This window comes from Culex quinquefasciatus, chromosome 2, assembly GCF_015732765.1.
Source record: "Culex quinquefasciatus strain JHB chromosome 2, VPISU_Cqui_1.0_pri_paternal, whole genome shotgun sequence".
Lineage (NCBI taxonomy): Eukaryota > Metazoa > Arthropoda > Insecta > Diptera > Culicidae > Culex > Culex quinquefasciatus.
The window spans coordinates 203780864-203806600 of NC_051862.1; the positions used below are offsets into that span (position 1 = coordinate 203780864).

General features: G+C 40.5%; 1 protein-coding gene across 16 annotated transcripts in view; it reads right to left on the reverse strand.

Moving 5' to 3' along the window:
- Positions 1-2058: 2058 nt before the first annotated feature.
- LOC6053489 overlaps positions 2059-25737 on the reverse strand; it is a 44146-nt gene continuing 20467 nt past the window's right edge. For 11 of the 16 annotated variants that reach the window (XM_038254670.1, XM_038254664.1, XM_038254665.1 and 8 more), the window contains exons 3-7: positions 21989-22209; positions 21801-21927; positions 21096-21248; positions 16489-16662; positions 2059-4947 (exon numbers count right to left, since the gene is read on the reverse strand). In XM_038254670.1, the coding sequence (XP_038110598.1) occupies positions 4772-4947; positions 16489-16662; positions 21096-21248; positions 21801-21927; positions 21989-22189 (831 nt within the window). In that variant the 5' untranslated portion in view covers positions 22190-22209 and the 3' untranslated portion in view covers positions 2059-4771. Of the gene's footprint in view, positions 4948-5688; positions 6165-8124; positions 8203-8714; positions 8756-16488; positions 16663-21095; positions 21249-21800; positions 21928-21988; positions 22210-25737 lie in introns of all 16 variants that reach the window. The other 5 variants (XM_038254672.1, XM_038254673.1, XR_005277322.1 and 2 more) reach the window with 5 other exon arrangements.

Here is a 25737-nt window from a genome sequence, read left to right on the forward strand (position 1 = left end):
AAAATTTAACGTGGTTAAATAATAAGGAAACACAAAAGGGCATTTTTTGAGCTTTAGTTTAGAAGGGTGCAAAATCAGCCAGTCAAAGTCATTTTCAATTGCAAATTTGATTTTACAACTGAAAATGATTTTTTTTTTAAATGTGATTTTTGGGAAAAATCTTAAATACTATTATAAAAGATTCCAAAAATTATGCTAAATGCAACATTAAATTTTTAATAGAAAATAACTTTACACTTTTTTTTGTGAAGGGAAACATCCCTGCAAAAATAAAAAAAATAAAGCTAAGAAAATTATCAAAAATTTTCCCTATTTAACTTAGTTGATCGCTTCTTAAAGTTGAAATTTTGTGAAAAATACGTTATCTCAATGTCATTTTATGCCCACTTTTTTCATCTCACAATATCTAGGAAATTATTGGTTTGACTTTTAATGTCGAAAAGTGGAACATTTGAGTAATTTTCTGCCTTTTTCGATAAAAATAATTCGGAAATTTTTTAATGAAAAATGTATGAAGAGTAACTTTTTGAAAGGGTTCTTGTCATTTATTAAGCTTCAATAGGCTGTATCACAGCAACGAGCGTTTCGAGTGCTAAAGGCAATAATGAATTTTTAGGAAATTTTCTCAGCTTTTCGATGATATTTTGTGCAAGGATGCTTTTTTTCATGAATTATTTTTCAACTGCATAAAACTGAACATTTTGAGAAAATCAATCAACCAAAAAATGCCTAGAATTTTATTAAAAAATGTGCCAAGCAATTTTAAAATTTGATTTTGAAATTAAAAAATCATTTTTGCCATTTGATAATATTTTACATTTTTACCAAAAACCTATTTTTTTCTAAAATTTATAACTTTGGTACCAGATTTTCCACAATCCTAAACTTTAGCGCATAAGATGCATTTTTTAATACTCTAAAACAAACAAAAAATCGAAATTCAAAATATAGCTATTTTGGGAATTGAACTTTAAGTGATAAAAAATCAAATATAAGGCTTTCTAGTCAGAAATTTACCAACACATTTAAAGTATGTTTACATGACAGCTGGTCATTTATTTGCATCAGGTTCCCCATCTCTTTCTAGCAAAAGTTTTTTGTCATGCGACTTCTAGCTGGTTTTTTTTACTGACCGCCCGATATGCCAGCGAACATACTTCGCAGGGCTGTGACAGCTACAGCTCGATCATTGTTTGCATCAGGACACTGTGACGAGGAGTTCGTCATTTTTGAGTTAAATTATATTTTTTTCATTGGGTCTAGAAAGCCTTTTAAAATGACGTACTTATTTGTTCAACAAAAACCCGAATTGAATTGATGTGAAATTAAAAAATAATATTGAAATTCAGGTTCCGGCAAACTTAATAAAAAAGAGCATCCCTCATAAACAGGTTTTCTTAACCGATTCTGAAAATGCCAAAAAATGTGCAGGGGTTATGTTACACATGACCAATTTGACAAAGAATTTTCTCAACGTTCTTGCTGAAAAAGTTGTTAAATTTTAGTCATTGTGTATTAAAATGTAATGTCCAATTGTGTTACAGGCATAATCGGGATTTTTAGTGTGTGAACCATGAAGCTTGATACCCATATTAACCAAACCTATGTCGATCAGTATCCCTAAGGGCATTGACTGTGAATGTTTCATTAGAAACTTTCTGCTTCTAAAATTTCACAGCATACAGCTGCAGTGTTGCCAGGAGACGGCGAAGCTTTGAAAGTTATACCATGAGCATTTCCTACGCCCACTTATAACATATTAATTACAATCCAAGAAGATTGTTTGGTTCGCCCCTCCAGGACATTCAGCCAACAAGTGTATCAAACCGCGCTCAACCCGGGAAAATAACTTCAAACAGACTTCCAAATAACTTTCTCCCGCACCGAGTTCCGCGGGCCGTCTGGCAACCGGCCGGCCTTCCGGCATGATTGAGGCAAACTTCCCGCGAAAACGTTAATTAACTCAGGGGAGTGACGTGACATGACGGAAGGCGACTGTACACGCTGAGTTGCGTAGAGATGATGCTTTTCGGAGTGAAATCATAAAATGCGTTCATGGAAGATTAGCTGCGGTTCGCATTTGCACTGCGATTGCCGATTGTATTTAAACTCTTTTTTTTTGTTTGTTTTTTTTTGGTATTTTGGAGTGCAGAGAGAAAATTGTGAACTTTTTTCTTTCTTCTTCGTCCTTTTTCTCTGATGGTGTTGTACAAATAGTGTAGTTTTGCTTAACGTTTACACTTTGCGCTATAAGAGTTTTTGTTTTAAATTGGATTTAATAAAAGTTTTATCTAGATATTTCATGATGTTCTGTTTTTGTTGTTTTCTTTTTCTTTCTTTAAATAGCTATGAAATGTAATTTAAGTACGGTGTTCAACATGTGTTCAAATTTTGCTCTTTTCATATATACGACATCTGGTGACAAACATCAAAAATTTTAAATTAAATACATTTATTTTCGAGCTGATTCCTTGTTATGCATACTTTTTGTTTGGTTGTTTTTTTTTTTGTCTTGTTCGATCACAAACATTTGTTTTATATATAAATGTCTCTACCTTTTTTATCTTGTTAATGTTTGTCCCTTTACTATACACAGCGATATATGAAAACTTCGACGAGTGTTGGCAAGCGTACAGATTAACGAATGTGTTTGTGTGTGTTGTTTTATCCTTGATTTTTTTTGTTCGAAAAAATGGATATAAAACCGATGTTCAGCCATGTTTCAACTAGCATAAATTTGCTGATGTAGTTTGATGCAAGTTTTTTTTTGTTCTTCTGGGAAGTTTTGGGCACCGCCCGCGGAATCCCATATTCTTTACTGTGCGTGTGTTAGTGAAAGATGTCTGTCTGTTTGTTGAACTAGTCTGATTGGTGGAGTCATCTTGATTACTCACTGCGGGTTCTTGATTATGTTTCAGCTGCTAATTAACTACTGCTGCGGCGTTTTTTTGGTGGATATGATAAATGGGTACTAAGGTGGCCCATTGTAGTTGAAAACTTAGTTATAACATGGAAACTCACTTATTGTGTGGAATTTTGTATTTTGACTGCTATAGAAGATGTTTGAATTAAAAGCAATCTTTGTTAAAAAAAAGTGTTCAAAAAACTATTAAACAGAAGAACTCTATCAAATTTGAGTCGATATCTGAAAACAAAATGACTGTCACTGTTAACTTTGAAAAGAAATTAAATACACACAAATAAACGCAAATTTCTTTCAACATTCATCAACCAATAATTTTATGACAAGAAATTCACCACGATAATTTTTAACCACCACATCCCCTTTACACGATTTCGACACTTGCTTCAAACTGATAACAGAATTATTTTCGAATTAAAGTATTTAAAAATGACATCTAAAATCTCTAAAATCACAAAATTTTTATTATTTTTTTGGTTTGACAAATTTAACTTAAAAAGTGACGAACTGTCACTTTTAAAGCCCCGTTCACGTACTTCATGAAAACAAACATTTGGTTGTGTGTGTGAGCGTTAGTTGCCAACATAAAAATGGTTTTTCAACAAACGGTGTCGAATCATCAAAGTTTTAATTTACCACAATTTTTGCATGGCGCGCACGGTTGAACACTATCAAAAATTCGTTAAAGCAGTGTGGGTGAGCATTGTGTCAAAAGTGGCAGTGACAGTTCTCAACTATGCGGGTTGTCACTTGATATTTTAGCGAAATAAGCTCAAGCTGTCAAATCAAAGGGGTTCTACACTACACTGAACCTTCCGTGGTTGGAAACTTTTTCGTTTGACACTTTTTAGTTTGAACCCCCTTTTGGTTTGACAAAGTCAATCTAAAAAAAACACGAACTGTCACTTTTTACACGGAGCTCATTCACACTATCACAATAAACGTTTGGTAGTAAGTGTGAGCTCCGTGTAGAAGGGTTGTCAAACTGAAAATGACCCTGATGGTTTGACAACGATCGATGTCAAATCATGGGGTTCCAGTGTAGTTCAGTGTTACATCGTAGTATTTTGGACCACCCTAGTGCTGTATTTTTTTTTGAGGGACTGAATCGTTTGCTCTTGCTTTCTGCCAAGTGGTTCGCAGCCTTCGCAGCTAATTTCGGCGTATAGCTTATCTTTCTTAGAGTTAGTAAATTCAGCAATGTTGCACATTTATATATTTATGTTGCAGCGTCGATTTTTGTTGGTGGTCGTTTGCACGGTGGGTCAGTCGTACGGAATTTTGTTAACCTTTCTTCTAAACACTCAGTTGAAGCACCTATCGTTGAAACAAAAACAGAAAATAGTTCTGACCAAAATCACGTTGATCTACAAGATTTTACAAGATGTACAAGATGGAAGCCATATAAATTTTGCCAATTTTCTCTCGAAACTATTCCGTAAGGTTAGTCCACCGTGCCGAAAGAGTCCGCTGAAGGGTAGCTTAGTCACGTCCTTCTGTGTGTGTTTGAGTGTGTGTGCATGGTTATGGGGGCTAATGATTTGATTTATTTGGTTTCTTTCTTTTATATGTTTCACGTACTTGAACTGTAAATGTGACTGACTGTTTGTATATGTTTGTGTGGTTAATGCTTAACGGTCAATACATGTAGAAAAATCAATTTATTCTAGGAGACTGGGAAGGGACCATTCCGCGGTTTTACTATACGGGTTTGCCGGTACTTACGTCGCCGTTGCGTGGTGTTTTGAGGTTATGTGCTCGACCCTCGGTTGATGGTTGTGGTTGGTTCTGGTGCAACTGGTGATGGAATTTCCCGCGATGATTCTGGGCTGCTGCTGATGATGTGGTTTAAATATCGGTCATGTGGATGGCGCCAGTATGGCCATTACCGAGCAGCAACCGTTTGTCATTATCGGCGCCCGGCGGCGATTGTCCGGCGTTCCGCGAGTAGTAATCCGGATCACCGTAACTGCTGTCCTCCTCCAGGATCTTCTCTAGCAATATCTCACCGGATGCTCCGAGTACTGTTGGGGTGGAGTTTGTATGAAATAGAAACATTTATATTAGAGCTATATTTTTAATGCAGTAGTTCACTAACAGTAACAAAAAACACTTGTCCAAGCAAAATCCAATTTAAATACACTGAAAAATCTATTGTTGATGTTTCATGGACATTTACTGCAACTTTTTACAAGAAAAGCATGTTACGACATATACAAAAAAGATCCATAACAAAAGTTGCAAACTTGTTGCACAGCAGTTTCATCGACCGTTGTAAAACCAGCAGTGCAACATGCCCGATTCTCTCACATGCTCTCGTTGCAGAAAGTTACAGTAAACTGGAGTAAGATTTAGACAAAGAGATAGAGGACAGAATCACTCAGAATGACAGTGCGGTGCAAATCAGAACAAAGACGTCAAAAATTTACAGAATAACAAAAACCATCGCCGATCAAAAATTTCGTTTGGAAAGAGTCCATTGATCATGTAGCCCACACAGATTTTCTTGCGCATCAAAAAGAGAAAGAGAGTGAAACATGGAGTTTCAAAAGCTAGCCAAAACCGAAATCATGAAAAAATAGGGGGCAGCTTAAAATGTTCGCTCGATGGTTCGAGGGATGGAAGCCATGATGTACGTAAATAAAAAAAAAACTAAACTAAACAAAAATGCAAAACAATCAAAAGCTGTTTGTAATATGGTACAAAAAGGTTAACGGAAACGACACCAAACAGATTGTGTAACATAACCTTAAAAAAGAACATACCCTAAATCGCATTCATATGTTTCTGTTTTTTTTGTTGGGATTTATACGATGTTCTTGAGTTTTTTTGTTCTATGTTATTCTTCGACTTGGGAGACAACGAGGTCACGAGACATTCGCTTGAACGGTTCGAAGCGCGGACATATTCCGGACAGTTAAAAACGGAGGGGGTGGGGGTACTTATGGTTACTTTGTACTCTCTGGTAGTGATTGCTTCTAACGTTTACGCACGTTACACGCGGTACACGTTATACGATTTTAACACGTTACACGGACTTATCTCACTAGTGTTTTGGTATTCTTTGGCATTTTGCTAGTATCTTTAGTAGCGGTAGTAGTAGTAGTAGTAGTGGTAGTGGTAGTAATACGATTGGACGCTTAGAACGAGACGATACGAATGATAGGGCGGTAGTAATATCACATCAATAGCTCAAGTTGTGGTTTATAGCTCATGAGGGGTATAACAGATACCGTGGACACTGGGAAATAAACGGGGAGAAAGAGAAAGAGAGAAAAGAGAGAGAGAGAGAAAGAGAGACACGTGGGATTTCAGGTTTGGAGATAGTTGAACAAAATGGGGAGTTTTCTTTTCTCATTTTTTTTGGTTTTGAACAAAGGAGTTATAGCCGAAAGTTGGTGGGAAATTTGGAAGTAATACTCTGAGCAACAAAGTATATAAAAAATAGGCTAAAAAAATAAAATGTATGTACAACAGAATGTAACAATAACTTTGATGGAATGATTGAGCAACATATTAACAAAGATAAATGATACGGGGCTTTTGAATGTCTCATGAACATTTTTGGTATCTTAGATTATTGATAGCTTTTCGAAGAAGATTTTATTTAATACATTTCAACACACATGAAAAAATTGTTGAAATTCGGAAGGTGTAATTTTGGAAGGATGAATATTACATCTTTTATGATGTAATTTTACCTCAATTTAGACTGAAAAAGCGACATAACAACAGAAAAGTGGTAAAATTACACATTTTCAGAGGTAAAATTACACATTTTTTTCTGACAGATGTAACATTACCATGATTTTTTTTTCTGTGCATCCTATAACATGACATTCGATTTCTCATTTGTAGATATTTTTAAAGTACCTAACAATATACACACTTAGATTTTTACCGAATTTAGTAAAGTTTACAGAATTTTCAACAGCTGAACAGTTCGGTGAACTGAAAATTACCGAAATTCGGTAATGAAGTTGATTATTGTTCAGCGTACAACCGAGATTCGGCAAAATTTTGTTGATTTTGACAGATAGTTTACCGATCTAAACTTAACCAATTTATCAACTACTGAATTCGGTAAAAAAAGTCCTAGTGTTTATAAATGAAAAAATAAATCAAAGTTTTTATAATCAAATTAGTTCTTTTTTTGAACATATTTTCTGTAAAACTAAAAACGAAGTCGGCTATTTATGCTAGTACCAATAACTGGTGTCTTTTATCTACAAGGACTTCTATAAAACTAGCTGTGGTTAAATCTAAATATGTTTACTAAAACAATTGCATCGTTTCCGCCAAACTCTACCAACTCACACCGAATCAAAAAAGTTATGTCAGTTTTCCTCGTCACATGATGTATTTTTTACTTTTCAGCATCAATCCTCTTTACTTTTGGCGTATTTCGTGACGGTGGGGACGAACGACCCCTTTCTAAATTAAAACATGTCTGATTTTTGTCTTTTTTGCAGCCAGAAATAAACATTTTGAAATCAAACGGCAGTGTTGATTTATTCTCTCTTTGGTATTATGAAATCAATATTCCAAAATTTTTATAAAATCGACTAATATTTGGAAAGAGTAAAATTTTGAGTCACATTTTTTTAAATTTACTTTTGATATTGAATATAAGGTGACAATTGTTGCGCAAAATAACCATTTGAGAAAGTAATCGTTTTTGGATATGTTTTAGATGACAAAAAAATCACCTCTTGAGCTTTAACTGATTTGGTTGAGTTTGGCCTGATGTATGATACAAAATATTTAAAGTCTAGTACCTTATGCCATTCAAACAAAGCATTGTAGCAAATTTTGAATGCATAAATTGATTGATGAAATTTGGTAAATGTTGATGATCATATCTTTTTTGTTTGTAGTTGAATTTTATTTTCAATTGATTTAATAATTGATTTGATGGACATGTTTCTTTCAAATGTAAAGGTAAAAATGTCAAATATGATACCACGAAAGAGTTGGGATATTTTTGGGGACATACAACAGTTTTCTTTATCTTTTCTTTTTACAAACACAGATGCAAGGGTACACAAGCGAGCACAGCGTATTTTAAGAAATTTACAATGAATAATTTGCAGCCGGCCCCGAGCGTGAATTAAAAACGAGCCACATCACATGTCAATTATGAAGCTACATCAACTATATGAACGGCACATGACAGGTGGCAAAGTACAGCAAAAACTTGCCTGATTCGATAATATGTGGGTTGAATAATAGTTGTTTTCTGATATTCGCCACTCAGATGGCGATTTATAGTGCGTATCCTTTTAGGGTTTTGTGGTGTGATAATCGAAAATCGAAGCAGAAACATAGAACGAGACAAGATTATGATATATGTGGCTAGACATGCTTGGGGTTTTCAAGCAGAATAAAAGCTGCAAAATTGCCGCCAGATCAACCAAAAATAAAGCTTCAATGTGTATCGAATTCGGACGAATTTTGATTTTGTATGTGATTTTCCCCTCCCCGCAAGTGCTATTTTTGGCGCGCGGTATAAAAATGGAAAAACCCCTCATGAAAAATCCACTAAAGACGAAGCTTTGATCGCACAGCCAAGCTGTTTAAGGGTTTAATTTTGGGTCAATGGCTCGGCCGCGAGCCTTGGCCGTAAGCATGGTCGGCCTCGTTTTGGCGCCAAATTGTTGGTGGAGGTGGGGTGGAACGAGGGTGTGCAAATGGAGGTGTGGAAGAGACAGCGAAAACGAGACAAAACGCTTGGAAAATGGATGAATGAAAAACGAGTGAAAGAGAACGAGCAAATGGGAAAAACGGCTACCTGTAATTGAAATTGTGGGCCATTTCTCGCAGCTTTTGGAGCTTTTCGAGCAGAACAGTGGAAAAAGGGATGTGGCGAATATAAGTATTAAAAGCTTTTGACATTAATTTGGCACTCGGTGCACGGAAGGGTGAAAAAGGGTGAAGAAATTGTTGCATGCTCTGCTGGTTATGTGACGGGAGCTCTAAATTGCAATTTATTTCTGAAGCAATGCATAATGGTGATGCTCAAGGCAGTTTGTGGGGTTTAGAATGAGTTTGAAAAATTAAGAGCAATCACTAGAACAAATTCAGAATAAACACAACTCATGTAAATGTTTCCTGAAGTGAACTAAATTTTGAAATTTTATTCGCATTTGATGCACCTCTAATAATTCCCAACCCACATGAGCATGAATTCCCACCAAAGTACAGCTTTCGAAATTTTCTAATCAAATTTGGTTCCGGAAAACAACGCCGTATGTGTGTGTGTGTACTTCATTAGCACAACGTCAGCAGCAGCTCGACGTACCGATCCTTTCCATCACTTCCAGCTGCCAGCTCCCACTGGACCACTGGGCCTGAATGCTTCACGTAGGTGGAGAATAATTCCAGTTCAATTTTGTGAAATACCATGCGTTTCATCTGTTAAATTCATAGAGGCGCACTGTTCTTTAAGTTGAAGTTTTAAATATTTTTTGAAAATTGTGAAATATTTTTTACAATGAATTAGTTTTTAGTTTTTTGAAGAAATTGTTTTTTTTTTCAAATAGAATAACCAGTGAGAATAGAAACCTTAAGAATGAGGTTGAACTTTTCAACTATCTTTATCAGGTAAAGTTTTATCTAAAAGCAAGCAACGATTTATCTATGTAATGTACCCCACTGTGTTGGTAGTAAATGTGCCAATATGGTCATCATAAATTTCAACTTAATTCACAAAAAGTTAATTCGATCATAAAATTATTTTAAATGTGGGTCAATCGACTTGAATCTGTTTCACAAATTAAATACTTTGAAACTATTCGAAAAAAGTGGAATTTCTTGGACAAAAACTAAAAGGAAAAAAAACTAGACTAAAAGTTTTAAAAGTAGTAGAGGTTTCCTGAGTTTTTTCCCTAAAATCCTACAATTTTCAAACGGTGATATCTGTTGATCCGATGTCGAAATTGTTTTGTTATTTCCTCATATTTTTGAAAAAAAACAGATAAAATTTCACAAATATTATTTTGACACTGGAAATCTCCGATTAAAAAATCAGAACTAGAAGCACTCAGAGAAAAAAAAAACTCATTTTGCATGATTTTTACTCTTTGCGAGGCAGCAACCAAAAGTCAGATTAACAAATAGGAAATCTCAGACATATTTTCCAACTTAAAATGATTATTTTTTTCGAGTTGATAAAAACAACATTCCTTTGTGGACCACCAATCAGTGAGGTACTCCTGGATTTTAGCTCCTGAAAAGTGCTTTAAAAGTGCAAAAAATGCCTCAGGGCAAGAAAAAGAGGCGGTCCTCACCAGCAGGATCGGCAGATTTGAAGAAGCTAAAGAATGCCGAAGCGCTACCTGCAAAGCCAGGCAGTTTGAGCAAGGACGCTCAAAATTCGTCTGGTTCGCTACCCTCCCTGTGGACGTGAGCGAGAAGGAAGAATTTGAACGACGGGAAAAGTTGCCACCCATTTTTGTGAAAACATCGTCATCGGATTCGGTGCGAAAGTGGCTGACCGGATTTATCAAATCTGGTGCTTTACGAGCTTCCATTCGCTTGTGTGCTGATGGACTCAAAATTCTGCTACCTACGAAACGAAACTATTGGCACTACGCCCCCGGGGCATGGCCTTCCTCTAACGTTGGATTTCTGCTCCAGCGCCTCTGACGAGACAGGAGAAACCTGTGCTACCTACCAGAAAGGATTACAACTACGTTCGAGATTTCCTGAACAACACAAAGATTGAATACTACAGCCATGACATACATACCATACCAAACAGCTTAGAACACCATACGCGGTGCCCGTGCTGTATCAAGAAGGTTGTTCCATGTTGCTCGGTTCTGGGCTGCAGCTCGCCAGTCTCCTAGGTTGCAGATCTTTCTTAGGTCCGCCTCGATCTGATTTCCCCATCGTGCACGCTGTGCTCCTGCTCTTCGGCCTGTGCCGCCATCGGGTCGCGCGCGGTCAAAGAGCATCCTGACAGGATGGTCTTCATCCATCCTCGCGACATGGCCGGCCCACCTGAGCCTCCCGATTCTCGCCAGGGTGACGATGGTCGGTTCTCCCAGCAGCGCGTGCAGTTCGTGGTTCATGCGCCTTCGCCACTCGTTCTGAGCTGTACGTACTCCACCGTAGATCGTTCGCAGCACCTTCCGTTCGAAAACTCCAAGGGCTCGTTCGTCCTCTTGCCGCAGCGTCCAGGTCTCATGGCCATAGAGGGCAACCGGTCTAATCAGTGTCTTGTACAGGGTCAGCTTCGTGGCGCGTTGCACTCGATCAGATGTCAAGGTTTTCCGTAATCCAAAGTAGGCGCGATTCGCGGAGTGGATACGAGTCCGGATCTCTAAGCTGGTGTCGTTGTCGGCCGTTACCAGCGATCCCAAGTACACGAATTCGCTCACCTCCTCCAGCACATCGCCATCCACAGCTAGAGGGTGAGTCTTGGGGATCAACGTCCTTTGAGCCCCTCCCTTTCATGTACTTTGTTTTCGTCGTATTCATGGCCAATCCAATTCGTCCTGCTTGCGTCTTTAAGGCGGTGTAAACCCTTTTCACCGTCTCTAGGTCTCTCGCTATAATATCAATGTCGTCCGCATAAGCAAGAAGTTGGACTGTCCTGTTGCAAATCGTGCCTCTCGTGTCTATACCCGCTCTTCGCACAACTCCCTCAAGTCCGATGTTGAACAGCGCATTGGATAAGCCGTCACCTTGTCGTAACCCTTGATGCGATTGGAAGGGATCCGCTAGCTCCCCTGCCACTCGCACGTGACACATCACACGATCCAAGGTAGCCTTGATCAGCCGAGTCAGTTTGTCCGGAAATCCGTTCTCGTGCATGATCTGCCATAGCTGTTCGCGGTCGACTGTATCGTACGCTGCCTTGAAATCGATGAAGATGTGATGTGTGGGCACGTTGTACTCACGGCATTTCTCGAGGATCTGCCGGAGCGAGAAAATTTGGTCCGTGGTGGCCCGAGCGCCAGTAAACCCCGCTTGATAGGGGCCCACGAACCTCCGTGCGTACGGTGTCAGCAGACGGCAGAGGATCTGGGAGAGGATTTTATAGGCCGCGTTGATAAGCGTGATACCGCGGTAGTTGCCGCAGTCCAGCTTATCGCCCTTTTTGTAGATGGGGCACACGACACCATCCATCCATTCTGCTGGTAGTTTCTCCTCCTCCAGATCTTAGAAATCACCAAGTGGATCGCCCTCGCCAACTGCTCTCCTCCATATTTGAAGAGCTCACCGGGTAACCGATCTTTACCGGCGGCCCTGTTGTTCTTCAGCTGCCCGATCTCCTTCTTCACCGTCTCCAGATCAGGTGCCGGGAACTGTTCGTCGGCAGCGGGCGGTCCAAGTTGGGCTTCAAAGCCGTCTCCATGCGCTACATCGCCGTTGAGGTGCTCGTTGAAGAACTGCTGCCACCTGTTCAACACCTCGCCTTTGTCCATAAGAAGGTTTCCCTCGGCGTCCCGACAAGTGTTGGCTTGCGGCGCATAGCCTTTGCGGGACCGGTTAACTTTCTCGTAGAACTTACGCGTCTCGTTCTGCCGGAACAGCTGCTCCATTTCGGCGCGATCGCGATCTTCCAGCTGGCGCTTCTTGAGCTTGAAGACCGTTCTCTGCTGTTTCAGCGCTTGTTTGTATCTGGCCACGTTCTCATCAGTTGCAGCTCTCAGCTTCACCGCATAAGCTGCTTTCTTCTCGTCAAGTAGCCGCTGGCACTCCTCGTCGAACCAGCGCTGCTTTCCAACTCGGACCGTACTACCTAGCGCGGCTTCAGCGGCACTGCCGATGGCCGAGCATATTCTGTTCCATCCATCGTTGAGCGAGGCAGCGCCGAGTTCCTCCTCCGTTGGCAGGCTCGCTTCCAGCTGCTGCACGTAGTGCTGAGCCGCAGCCGTGTCCTGCAGCCGCTCGGTGTTGAACGGCGGTGGGAGCCGGCTCCGTCGTCGGTGATACGTCGTCGACAGTTTTGAGTGCATGCTTGCACCCACCAGGTAGTGGTCCGAGTGGATGTCCGCACCGCGGTACGTGCGGATGTTCCGTATGTCCGAGAAGAATCGGCCGTCGATGAGGACGTGGTCGATTTGTGTTTTTGTTCGTTGGTTAGGCGATGTCCAGGTGACTTTGTGGATGTCTTTCCGGGGGAAGAATGTGCTCCGTACCACCATACCGCGGGAGGCTGCGAAGTTGATGCACCGCCGGCCGTTGTCGTTCGTGACGGTGTGCAGGCTGTTCGGCCCGATCACCGGCTTGTACATCTCCTCCCTTCCTATGCGGGCGTTCATATCTCCGATGACGATCTTGACGTCCCTCTGCGGGCAGCTGTCGAACTTCTGCTCCAGCTTCGCGTAGAACGCTTCCTTCTCGGCATCGGATGATTCCTCGTGTGGGCAATGTACGTTGAAGATGTGATAGTTGAAGAAACGGCCTTTAATCCTCAATCTACACATCCGGTCGTCGATCGGCTCCCAATCAATCACACGACTCCGCATCTTGCCCAACACTATGAAGCCGGTTCCCAGCTTGTTTTCGGCTCCGCCGCTCTGGTACATGGTGAGCTCCAAAGCATCATCCTCCCACATCTTCGCTCCCTTCCAGCACATCTCTTGCAGCGCTACAACATCGAAGTTGCGGGGTTTGAGCTCGTTCAACAGAGCGTACTCATACCCATCGAAACGTAGCGATCTGCAGTTCCATGTTCCGAGTTTCCAATCGGTGTCCTTTTCGTGCCTAGGTCTATGCCGTTTGTTCCGGATCCTTATTCCTTCTTGATTGTTCGTAATGGTTATGATTTCGGTATGCAGCCGGATTGGGGCTGCGATACCTAGTCTCGGGGTGGGGCTGCCACCTTGAAGCTACCGAGACCCAGCTCCGGTTTTCTCTCGACACCGTAACGGGGGCCTTTCTCTCGAGGCCTAACGGTATAGCCCACCCTACAGCCATGACGATCCAGGTAAATGCCCCATGAAACAGGTCCTCCGAGGCCTGTTCGACATGGATGTGAGTGTGCTGAAAGACGAGCTCAAAACTCTTAAGCTGAACGTGATCGAAGTCTTCAAGATGACGAGACACAACAAGGACATCAAGTATCGTGATCAACTGTACCTGGTTCATCTCGAGAAAGGATCGACAACGCCGTCTGAGCTGAAAGCAGTTCGGGCAATTTTCAACATCATCGTGACTTGGGAGCGTTTTCGTCCAGTGCACCGTGACGTGACACAGTGTTCGAACTGCTTGCAGTTTGGACATGGTGGAAGGAACTGTTTCATCAAGAGTCGTTGTGCAACCTGCGGAGGTGAGCACAAAACTCAAGCTTGCGAAACAATCAACGAGAACATCGAAGCCAAATGCTTCAATTGCGGTGGCGACCATTCTACCAAGAATCGAAGCTGCCCAAAACGAGCTGAGTTTGTAAAAATTCGGCAGCAAGCGACGACGAGGCACCAACCAAATCGTCGCAAAACACCACCAACTTTCACGGACGTGGATTTTCCTGCTTTGGCGTCACCTGGAGCGGGATCTGTTCGAGTGGTTCCAAATCTGCAGCCATTGCCGTTGAATCAGCGGCAAAGAGTTGCAGAGCATACAACACCTCCAGGCTTCAGTCAGCAACCGAGGGAAAACCAACCAGCATCAATGGATGAAGGCAGTAGTGACCTGTTTTCTCCACAAGAACTTCTGAACATTTTCATCGAGATGACAACAACTTTGCGTGGGTGCAAAACTCGTCAGGAACAAGTAAGAATTCTTGGAGCATTCATCTTGAAATACAGTTCGTAGTTTAATCGTTCTAATGATTTTGAATATTTCAATGAATTCAGTTTTTTAGTTTTAAGTTAGGATTAGTTGTTAAAGTGATTTTTTTTCTTTTTTACCCAAATGTATCCGATTCAATGCAATAATGTAAAACAATTTGAAGTAAATAAAAAAATGTAATCAGTTAATAATAAAACGAAAAATACAACAAAGATGAAGAGCATTAGGCCATACCACTTAGCATGTAAAAGAAATGTAATTATTATAAGAAAGTTCAATAAAGACATATTTAATTTCAAAAAAAAAAAAAAAAAAACTTTTCAAAAACAACTATTTTTATTCAAAAAAATAATTTTGGCTTTTTTGGTCCTCTCAAATCAAACATTACGCAAATCGTCGCCGTCGTGCTATCTTGTCGTACGTGCATTTTGGGCCAAATTGACTTAAGAACGCCATTTTGTGCAGCTCACAATGCCCCTTTTGACCTTCACAGACCCCTAAAATTCGATTCAAATCCTGAATGATGAAATCCGAAATAATTCAATATTGAAAATTGATGTAAGTGCGACAACTGGCCAAAGGCATTTCAGGTCAGAACGCGTTTGACGCACGTACAAGTTAGACTACCGTAAACATTTGTAATTACAACTCGGGACTCCAGCAACCAACTTTAACCAAACTTCGGGACAGTTCACATAAAGGTCAGCCAAACAACACGTGTTTGTTATTGTTTACATTGCGTGTTTTCGTTTTTGTTTATTCCAGGTCAAACATTAAAAACGCGTTTTTCTCGGAACGTCGAAATGGCGGCTGCGACAAGATAGCACGACGACGTCAAAATGACAAAATAAATACAATCAAACTGTAAGATTTCTTTGTAAATAATGTTAGAAAAAAACAATGCAAATAAATAAATCAAAGAATGGTACAAAATGAACTTAATTTGGTTCGAATCTCCCAATTGCATTGTGGTATGATTTGGCATGGAATTGCAGGTCCCACATCCTTACAGTCGTAGAAGTCAGACCAGAGCTAATCAAAATGAAATTGTACTCCGGCACCAAACACTAGACGCGTTCAAACATCCATCCAGAGGATATCACCCTGCACACGCTTGATGCCCTCCCGGTTATCCTGGTGTAGCACACTCCGAATGATCCGATGGACTGCATGTAAATGAGGAGGCTGGAGCCTTGCAATCTAGAGGGTGTCAAGTGATGCTAGCAGAAGCAGATAAGCCAGAAGAGAACGGTTTCAAGTCAAGCTCAAGCTGCTGGGCGGTAGTACATGGCGTACGTAAATAGAGCCAGCATAATTCAAAAACAATATTTTCTCGTTAGGATGGGGTCCCACAGCATCGATAAAAGTACTCTACCCTTAGAGTGCTATCTTCTTCAAGAAGGGTGGGGGAGGTAAAGTGGTTGTTGATCCCAAATCGAAAGGGGCTGAGAGGCTCGGGAGACAGCGATGAAGAGTTCAGTAGAATAAAACATGTCAAACAAGTAAAATGAACGGAAAAATCGAACAAGCTTGTGGAGTATGAGAAATGCACGTGCCGCCTAGGAGTGGCATAGAGTGGCAAACAAGATGGAGACGCATGGCTTGTGGTGAGTTTAAATCAAGGTAAAACTGATGCGAACAAGAAAAAGTGTGTGAGATGGACGAAAGTAACCAAGAGCATGGAAGATTAACTTGTCTTCAGATTAAATTAGTATAAAACCTACATTCGAGTATGAGACAGAGGTAGAGAGGTAGATAGAGAAGAGTTTCTTTTTCTTCCGCAGAAGGTACTTAGAAACGCTGAAACCCGCTGGACTTACCTCCGGAGGGAGTTGTGGGGGTCACCACCTCGCTACTGGTTGGCGTCAGCAGAATGTTCGAGTTGGACAGGTCGTCCAAGCCCCTTTCGGCGGCACCCTTCTGGATTTGCATGGCTTTGCGGTGGTGGCGTGTCGTAAGGCCACCAGTCTCGACGTCTCGCTCCAAGCGGTGACCTGATTGGAATGGAAAGAAGTTAACTCTTATTAATTCGTCTCGCATTGCAAAACCAATTCCCAATCCCACGCCAAATCTTGTTCCCAACTTTTCACAATAAAAGAAACTTTACCCTTTGATTGATGGCTAAAAATAAGCTCATAACAATCACATATCACCCCGCGCCGAAAAGCTGTTGAAGCTTGAATGTCAGCAACTTCCCCCTACTTCTGACATTTGAAAAGAAAAAAGTTTTTGACAAACCCACGAAACTCTTGCAAGGAGAAGCTCACATTTCCATCGTACATCCTTCTTACAGGATAACGTAATCGTGGGGGGAAAGCTCACATTTCGGCACACACAATATTAACCGATTAAACATCGTTAGTCGAAAATGGAAGGCAAACGCCACGCGTTGGCAGTGTTGCGTTGCGTTAGGTGATTGGAAATTGATTTTTTTCCCCCAGTTCGAGCTGGTTGTGAATGTCAATGGTTTATAATCGGTTATATTGAAGTGGTTTGGTTTGCAAAATATGGCTTTGGTTGCCTTTATTTTGAATCTGAGAATTGTTTGTGCAGGTAATTCAGGCTTATTTTAATAGCTGATTAAATCCAGTTTGCGTCAGTCCCGATTCGCCCCAGTTGACAGCACTAGCAAATGTACAACTGAACTTATCATTAACGAATAACTGTCTCACCTGGATGTTGATCACTTTTGAGATACGCGTGACTAATTGATTCTCATAACCTTTAGTTTCATTCAAATCTATACTCAAATACTAACAAAATCATTGAAACAACTTAAATGCTGAAGAAAACCATTTTCATCAGTTCAATTGAAATCTCAGTGAGACAATCAGTGCTTAAAACCAAGTTATTTTTGTTATTCCGCATACAAAATTTTCTGCAAGAAATAAATAACTTTGAATGCGTCTTCTTCAACCACCATCGTTCATACAAAAAAGGGATCTCAAACGCCCCAAAGGGGTCATCCCATCCGGCGTGGTTGATGGTCCGGCATCAGCGTCCAGATCGGGGTGTCAGCTGGGGCTTATCGAGCGTCAATGCCCCAGCTCAACCCCTCCCTGCTGCACCCCTCTCTGCGTCCATTATAAACGATGTCATTTGCGAAAAAATCGATTTCAATTACGGTCTGATATTTTCATAAGAGCCGCTGAGCTGGAAATATAGTATTAATAACGCCTGCGGGAGAATCTTTCCTTCTACGCCTCGAAAGGGACAAGATTGTGGGGCGAACTTTACGGCGTTGGCCGGATGATTGTTCCGGGCTGCGTTATCTTTGCCCTCGTGGGAAATCGGATCTATTTGCGTGCGATTTTTTTTTTTTGCTTTTGCTAGTGGGTTTTATTTTTCACTTTGGGTCTACCCAAACTGCTGCCGGATAGTTGGTGCTTTCGTTTCATTTCCCTTTTGAAAGTGGAAAAAAAATCCTCTCAGAAAAGTTGATGCTTTATTGTGATTTGGACCTAATTTAAGAGTTCACTTTAGTGTCTCTGTCAAAGCCACGCTGCTAGCAATCCAACTTCCGAGAAGTTTCAAGTTCGACCCACCCTGCTCTGGATCTGACGGATGTTGCCCATTATAGGTTTCCGCTATCCCTGAGAGCCGGTGACCGGAACGTTGGGGTGAAAAATTAATGAGTAGTTCTCTGGGGTCTCATAATTTGTTTTGTATTTATTTTAGAAGGAACATTGTGAGTTTAATTTTGATGACTAAAATCGCTTTTTCATCTAAATGTTTTCAGGCAATAGGGGAAATATACCCATTTTAAGCCTAATAAGAGGTCGTATTTGAATGATGGTGGATAATGTGGAGTGTTCCTTGAAATTTCCTAAAACCAAGTACACCATCGAGTAGAGTGACTTTTTGTGAACATTTCTGTTTATTTTCACTTTTATTAAAAGTTATGCTATTTCTTTTACGAGCATTTAATTTCCCAAATCAGTGGAGTGCATTTGGCCACGCCACTTTTCCTATAAGGCTTTCTAGGCCCAGTGAAAAAAATAAAATTTAACCCAAAAATGACGAACTCCTCGTCACAGTGTTCTGATGCAAACAATGGTCGAGCTGCACTATGGGGTTTCAGGCGGCCGTAAATCGAAAAACCGACATACTCTAATTATTTTTTTGGTATTTTTTTTCGAAAATAAACATTCTAACTAAGAAAAATCCGGAGTTTGTAGGTTCAAAATTCACTGAATTGCAGACCTTCAAAGGCGAAAATGGTAAGAAAAAACATGTTTTTTGACAAAAAAATTATTATTTTTCATAGTTGTACTGTGTAGCTGTTTATGTATTTTTTCCTGCATCATTATCTATATTCAGAAAGGTAATTGATTCAACTTTTCAATAATATTTTACAAAACACACTTTTATAGGCTAAAAAAATAATAAAAATCAAAAAAGATGGATTTTAATTCAAAAATTAGTTTTTTCAACTTTGTTAATGGAGTACTTTTTTTGTGTGCATTTGTGCGATCTGAAAATTTTGCAGCTTAAAATTTGAACCATGTCCTAACTTGTCTACAAATTTCAAAGTGCACTTATGTGCATTTTTGAGTTATGCCATTTTGAACATTTTGATTCATGCAAGGAAATTAATAATTCAAAGTCTTCAAAGAAAGGTGGATTTTAACTTAAGAAAAAGGGGAGGGAATTGAACGTAAATCAGAAACTTTAACATAGCATAAACCGCCATTCCGTGCATCAAATAGACAGAGCAAGAATATTAAAATTCACCACTTTAATGCATGTGGCCTCAAATATGTGAAAAAATCGAAAATTAAACTTTTTTTTTGAAAAAATATCAAATTTCATTTGTTTTCATTATACTAAGTACAAACAACACAAAAAAGTCACAGAAAAGCAAAAAAAATATTTTTGGCCGCTCGCTTATATGGAAATACTCCATAGTGAGCTGTAGCTGTCACAGCCCTGCGAAGTATGTTGGTTGACATATCGGGCAGTCAGTCAAAAAAAAAAAAAAAAAAACAACTAGAAGTCGCTAGACAATTTTTTTTTTTGCTAGAAAGAGATAGGAAACCTGATGCAAACAAACGTCCAGCTGTCATGTAAACATACTTTGAATGTGTTGGTAAATTTCTGACTAGAAAGCCTTATTTTCAGCTTAGTTTTTTTTACTTCCAGCGCTCTTTTGGGTCTGCTTAGTGCTGCCAAAATTGAAGAAATTTTAAGCGAACACACACACGAAAAGAAGCATTTATAGAGAAAATTTCCTGGCATCACTGGCCTACTCCAACAGGCGCTGCACCAGCATGTTGGTAGTGTTGGTGGCTACCCTTTGTTCTTTATTTGCCTTCGCTTCTCGCTCGGTTTTCTTCAGCCTTCGATTGGTATGGGTCGTCAAAATTCAAACGTCAAAAGACTTGGCGCGTTTGTTTAGTTTTATGGCGCTTGCTAATTATTTTCATGTTTCGGGATTATTTTTCAAGTGAGTGACTAAAAAATGTGCAAAAGAACATCTTGCCGGTAGTTGGAAGCAATTTCATATCTTAGGCGCTTTGAAATCGTTAACGCAAGTGAAAAGATATTGATGGCGACTTTCGTTAAGCAGCTAACCTGTCAGCTGGCGAGTGGATGTGTGTGCCACCAAAATGATGAGAAATGGTCTCGCAAAATAGAAATGCATTAAATTTGATCTTTTTGGCCAGTAAATGGCATAAATTTGCGAGCTTACTTGAGGCGGTGCTGTTGCTGGTATGTTTATAGCCTAAATAGTATTTTTGGAGCTTTAATCGAGCAGCAAACTCTTCATATGACGAAGATAGGTGTTTGATTAGAAAGGGAATATTTCCCCTATTTGAAGGAATACATGCACTAAAAAAATGCATTCTATCTTCAGCATATCAATGACATTTCAATATTTAATTAATTGTCAAGCAGAAGATATAAAAATGACATGGATATTATTTCTTTCAAATACTTTCAAATTACAAAACGAGATTTTCGGGAGAACTACTCTAATGTGTTGAAAAACAATATCGTACACACCCGGTCCGGGGTTCCAGCTAAAAGGGTCAATCTTTTCGCCTCAACCAGAAGTCTATTATCTGGCGCCTGTCCGAAATTGATGGCTAATCCATTTATGGGACGGCTCGAGAAGGCAAGCTTATGGTTCAAAAGGTTATAAAAAATGAAAAAAAAAAAAACGCTCTCCAAATGGCAAGTTCTGGTCAACTCCTGAACAACCCTCTCGTCACCAAGTTGTACGTAATTTATGACGAAAGATGCCCATTACACACTCGCTTGGTTCTTCGACTTTGGACGCAACATTTGCCAGAGTGACAAAAAACAGCCACCAGAAACTGCGACTTGCTCAATAATTTATCGATTTCTGGTTCGCCTCTTCCGGTTGGAGTTGATGTGGTGAAGTCACGTGGAACCGAACACAACGTGGCGAACGGATACTCACCGGATCTCGATCGTGTCAGCTGCCGCTGGACGTAGCTCTCGAGGTCCTGCTCCTCTCGATTGCTTATCACACAGTTGAGGATGATTAAGAAGATGCCGAGACCGACGGCGAACAGTCCCGTGCATATCAGCTCGTTCCACCAGGAGCCTTTGCCTGTTTGGGGGATGGAAAATGATGCCATTAGAGGGAGAGAAAGGGGCTATTCAAAACATTCCTTCGTCGTTTCGTATTTTCGCGTATCGATTTGGTTGAATTTGAACGGTGGAATTTCAAGTTTGGTAGGAACAAAAATTCTGAAAATTGTTTACCGAATTTTCAACTGCGGGACAGTTCGGTAAACTGAAAATTACCGAAATTCGGTAGGGAAGTTCCTTTTTATTCATCGACAACCCACATTCGGTACAATTTTGATCATTTTGACAGATGGTTTACCGATCTAAAATTTACCGATTTTTCAACTACATTCAAACCTCGATGGTTTGACACCAACTGTTGTCAAACGAACGGGGTCCTTTTTTAGTTTGACACCCCTTTTACACGGAGTTCACACACACTACCAAACATTTGTTTTGATAGTGTGCGTGAGCGCCGTGTAAAAAGTGACAGTTCGTCACTTTTTAGTTTGACGTTGACCAACCAACGGGGTACAAACTAAAAAAGTGTCAAACGAAAAAGTGACCAACCACCGAAAAGCATTAAACTTACCCAGTAGATGCCAGGTTTGTGCCGGTTGATTTGATAAATTATCTGGAAAAAATCCAGCACCTAGTAAAAAGATTCCGAACACTACGAATACGACTCCTATGTGCAGCATTCCAATGCTTGTGACTACCTGTGAAAATAATTCAAATTTTAAATTTCAGCAAAATCAAATCCTGCCAAACCAAACTTACTTTCGTGTCTAAGTTATTGTTCTCGGTCATGTGCACCTTGTGGGGGTGGAACTTCCGGCGGGTGGAACCGTGCGGGGAGTGCGTTTCCCCGCTCTCGGAGCTCTGTATGCTGTAGCGGCGCTCGCGGACCTTCCGCTGGACATCGCGCCGCTTTCGTTGCCGCTTGATGGCCAGCGCCGAGTGAATTCCGACGGCGTGCATGGTGGTGGTGTTGGTGAGTTCTGTAAAGGGGGGGCAGCAGAGAAGAGAGGGGGAAGGAAATTTAGTTAATAGCGCGAGATTGAGACACTCTCTTTTGGGGACGATGATCCGACGGTTCGGTTAAAACGGATAAGGTTAGCTTGGCTCAGGACATCTGCTGAAGAGGGTGTTATTTGGGTAATTATGACCTCGTTGATGGTACAACTTGTTCAGCGATTCTCAAGCTTGGCTGTTGTTTTATTGAGAATCATCAGGATGGATAATTTTGGACTTTTTTAACCTGCAATATTCCAAAATCTTTAGAGCTGGTGTTATCTTGAGCAGATCTACTTGAGAACCACTGCCATAAAAGATTATCTTCAAAGGAAACATCACTCGATACATCTTTTGGGAGAATCCGTTACATTGCGATATCGTTCCTTAGAAGAACAACACCTTCTCATATGGAGATAACAATGAAAAACCAGCGAAGAGCACGAACTTCTATCGAATTTCTATTGTGTAAATAGCAAGCTAGTTGAGGACCACGACTTGGCGGTGTGCCACACAATCCGGGGCCAGACACCTTGCCATGTCGTCCACGTGCACTCCACACGGGTTACACATGGAATGTTGTCACCACGGAGGTAATTTGAGGTCGACTTCATGACCGGGGTCGATTAGGGACCGGGAGAAGATTGTTATGTATTACACTGAGCGGAGACCCTGCGGTAAGGTTGAAATGATAGAAGAGGGGAATTAAGGTTAATAGCCTAATAAGCCGGTGAAAATTGTTTTGTGCCACGTGTGGTGTACGGTGTACGAGAGGATATCTAGAGGGAAAGGAACGCGACCGCAAGGAATCGGATGGGACAGAATAATAAAAGAAGCACTCAGATGCATACAGGTTGATATTCTCTTGGGATCTGGTATATTTCGGTGAGTGTCGGTTGACCGAATGTTTATTTGGCTGATTGTTTATATTCTTGAAGTGATTTGATTATTGTTGATAGATTTTTATTGTCGAATTCAACAACACAGAGTTACCGGATTTGCTTACCGGATTTCTATCCGTAAAGTTAGACTAAGCGTAAAAGATTGAAGATCTGGCAACACTGTATCAAGTTACATTGATGTACTTTTTAAGAGGGCGGGTCGAAGTTGTACTAAAATGGTTTTATAACAAAAACCAAGTTTTCTGCTTATTTGGTTTCCAAACAGTTCAAATTTCTCTTAGAATCATCCCAATTCGGTTGAATGTTCCTTCCGGCAAAGCAGCATTCGGTGAAATGTTCTGTCCCTATTACTTTTTTATGCGGGATTAAATCTAGATGGAAAAAGCTTTTCTTGGTGACCTGATTCACGGTGCAGCGTGCCAAGAATAGTTTTATTCAAAAAAGCATGAAAAAGTGAAAATAACATGAATCTTCTCGTTATAATTTAGAAGAAAAAAAACAAATTAATTCTGAATGTCATAAAAAGTTTCTTGTGAGTTCCTTGATAACATGGTCTCTGGAGACTAACTTATCCTTTTATGACCGATTCTTAGCGAAGTTGCACCAAAATGTCACTTTTTTCAATTTTCAATGTGATTATTAATATGAAAGATTACATTTTTATTATGATCCAATAATTGCAATGTGCTTTAAATGCGTTTTCTTACCTCAAAAACCAAAAATATTGCTCAAATATGGTCTACAAGCCATTGAATGGGAGAGGAGTTTTTTCATAAATCTGCTCCTTTCGTTGTCCCGTCACGAAAAGAAATGGCTGGCAAAAACTCAAATTGCAACCAATTCGTTCAGTTTAAGGAGCAAAAGATTCGTTTTTCAATTTGTGATAATGTGTAGAAGAGCAAAAGTTTTCAAAATCAAGCTGGCAAAACTGTAGCGATTTTGGTAGTGTGCCTTTTAAAAGTCCAGTTTTACGATGTTGTCCCGTCACGCTACATTTTTATTTCAGGGAAAGCACAGGTACTATATGGTTCATTCTGCATGATATTTCTTTGTAGAAAAATCAATTATCTTTCCAAATATGCAATAACATTGGGGGGTTTCTTCCTTTATTTTGCCACTACAGCCAAAACGCTGAAAAAAACTGGGATATTTTTAGAAAAGGAACCGAAGAATCGGTCTTATGGTTTTACGGATCGTCTGAAAGTGTATCACTTCTGAATTGATGAAGCATCCACAAACGACGTGGACACTTTTTTGAAACTCCAAACTTCCCTTACTCTTTGTGGAAAGTTCACAAAATATTAATTTTTAAAGTAAATATTGTCAAAAAAATTTTGATTGCAATATTTTGATTCAACTGCATATCACAATAAACATCTAAAGATTCGGTTATTTTTCATCTATCATGTTCAATGACTATTACAACCAGTTAAGCTTTCGATTCCAACAATGTCTTGAGCAACAGTATCTCATACTTGTGAGTCATCCATTGAATTGATTTATCAATCGCCAAAGATTGGACAGGAAATTCGACAGTACAATGGCGCATTGATAAGAAAAAAAAAAATCACAACAAGAAATCGCCAGGTATATAAACCTCAAACCGCTTACCAAGCAGCTATCATTCAACAGTGCGAGCTTCTACAAGTCAACTTGCCCAAAACAAATCTCAACCTCAAAAAAAAAAAAATGAAATCCTCAATCGCCTCCGTTGCCATCGCCGTCGCCCTACTGGCCGGATGTGCCCTGGGAGGACCTGTTGGAGCGGTCCCCGTCGGTCCCATCAGTGTGCAGGACAACAACATCGGTGACATCGTGAACGTGGGAGTCAACATTCAGGCGGACATCAAAACCGAAATCGACTCGACGATTGTGAACGTGCTGGTGGCGCTGCTCACCCAAATCGGCGATCTAAACTTGGGCGGTGGAGCACCGGCGGCGGAGGAACAGGAGGTTGCTGTGCCGCTGCAGAATGGTGACCTTTTGAAGGCACTTGGCAACCTGAAGGCCCTGGGGGAGATGGGTGTGCAGCCCAAGGAACAGGTGGAGAAGGTGTTGAGCGAGAAGGCGGAGCAGTTTGTGCAGCAGCTTTTGAAGAAGAATTAAGCGGAGTATAGGTTGAAGTATAAAGAATGTACCTGACTATAATAATAAATAAAAACAATTTCAATAATTTCAAATCAAATCAATAAAAGCTTACTCGTCGACGTGCCACTCACTCATGGACGGATGGGGACGGAGGGGGACAGTGCATCTACCGACACTGTTGAAATATGAACAACACGTTCCGTTCAACCCAAAATATCGCTCAAAATTTAGTGCATCTCATTTGCTGTAACAGTCATTCATTTTATGCACAAATTTGTGCCCATTTCGTGCCCAGACCGTCGCCCGAGAGCTTTGCAAAGTAATGCTCTCAGCTATTGAACCGAAGGGCATATGGGGCCACCCATATAAAGCGGCACATGCATAGACACAAAAGCCCCCATAAACACACTGCTGCTGGAGCTCCCGACAACAAACAGAAACGAAAAAAAATACAGGCCGCATAAAATGATAAGCATGCGCCGTTTCGAAAGGGCCTTTTTGTCCGGCTTTTGGTTCGGGGGGTGG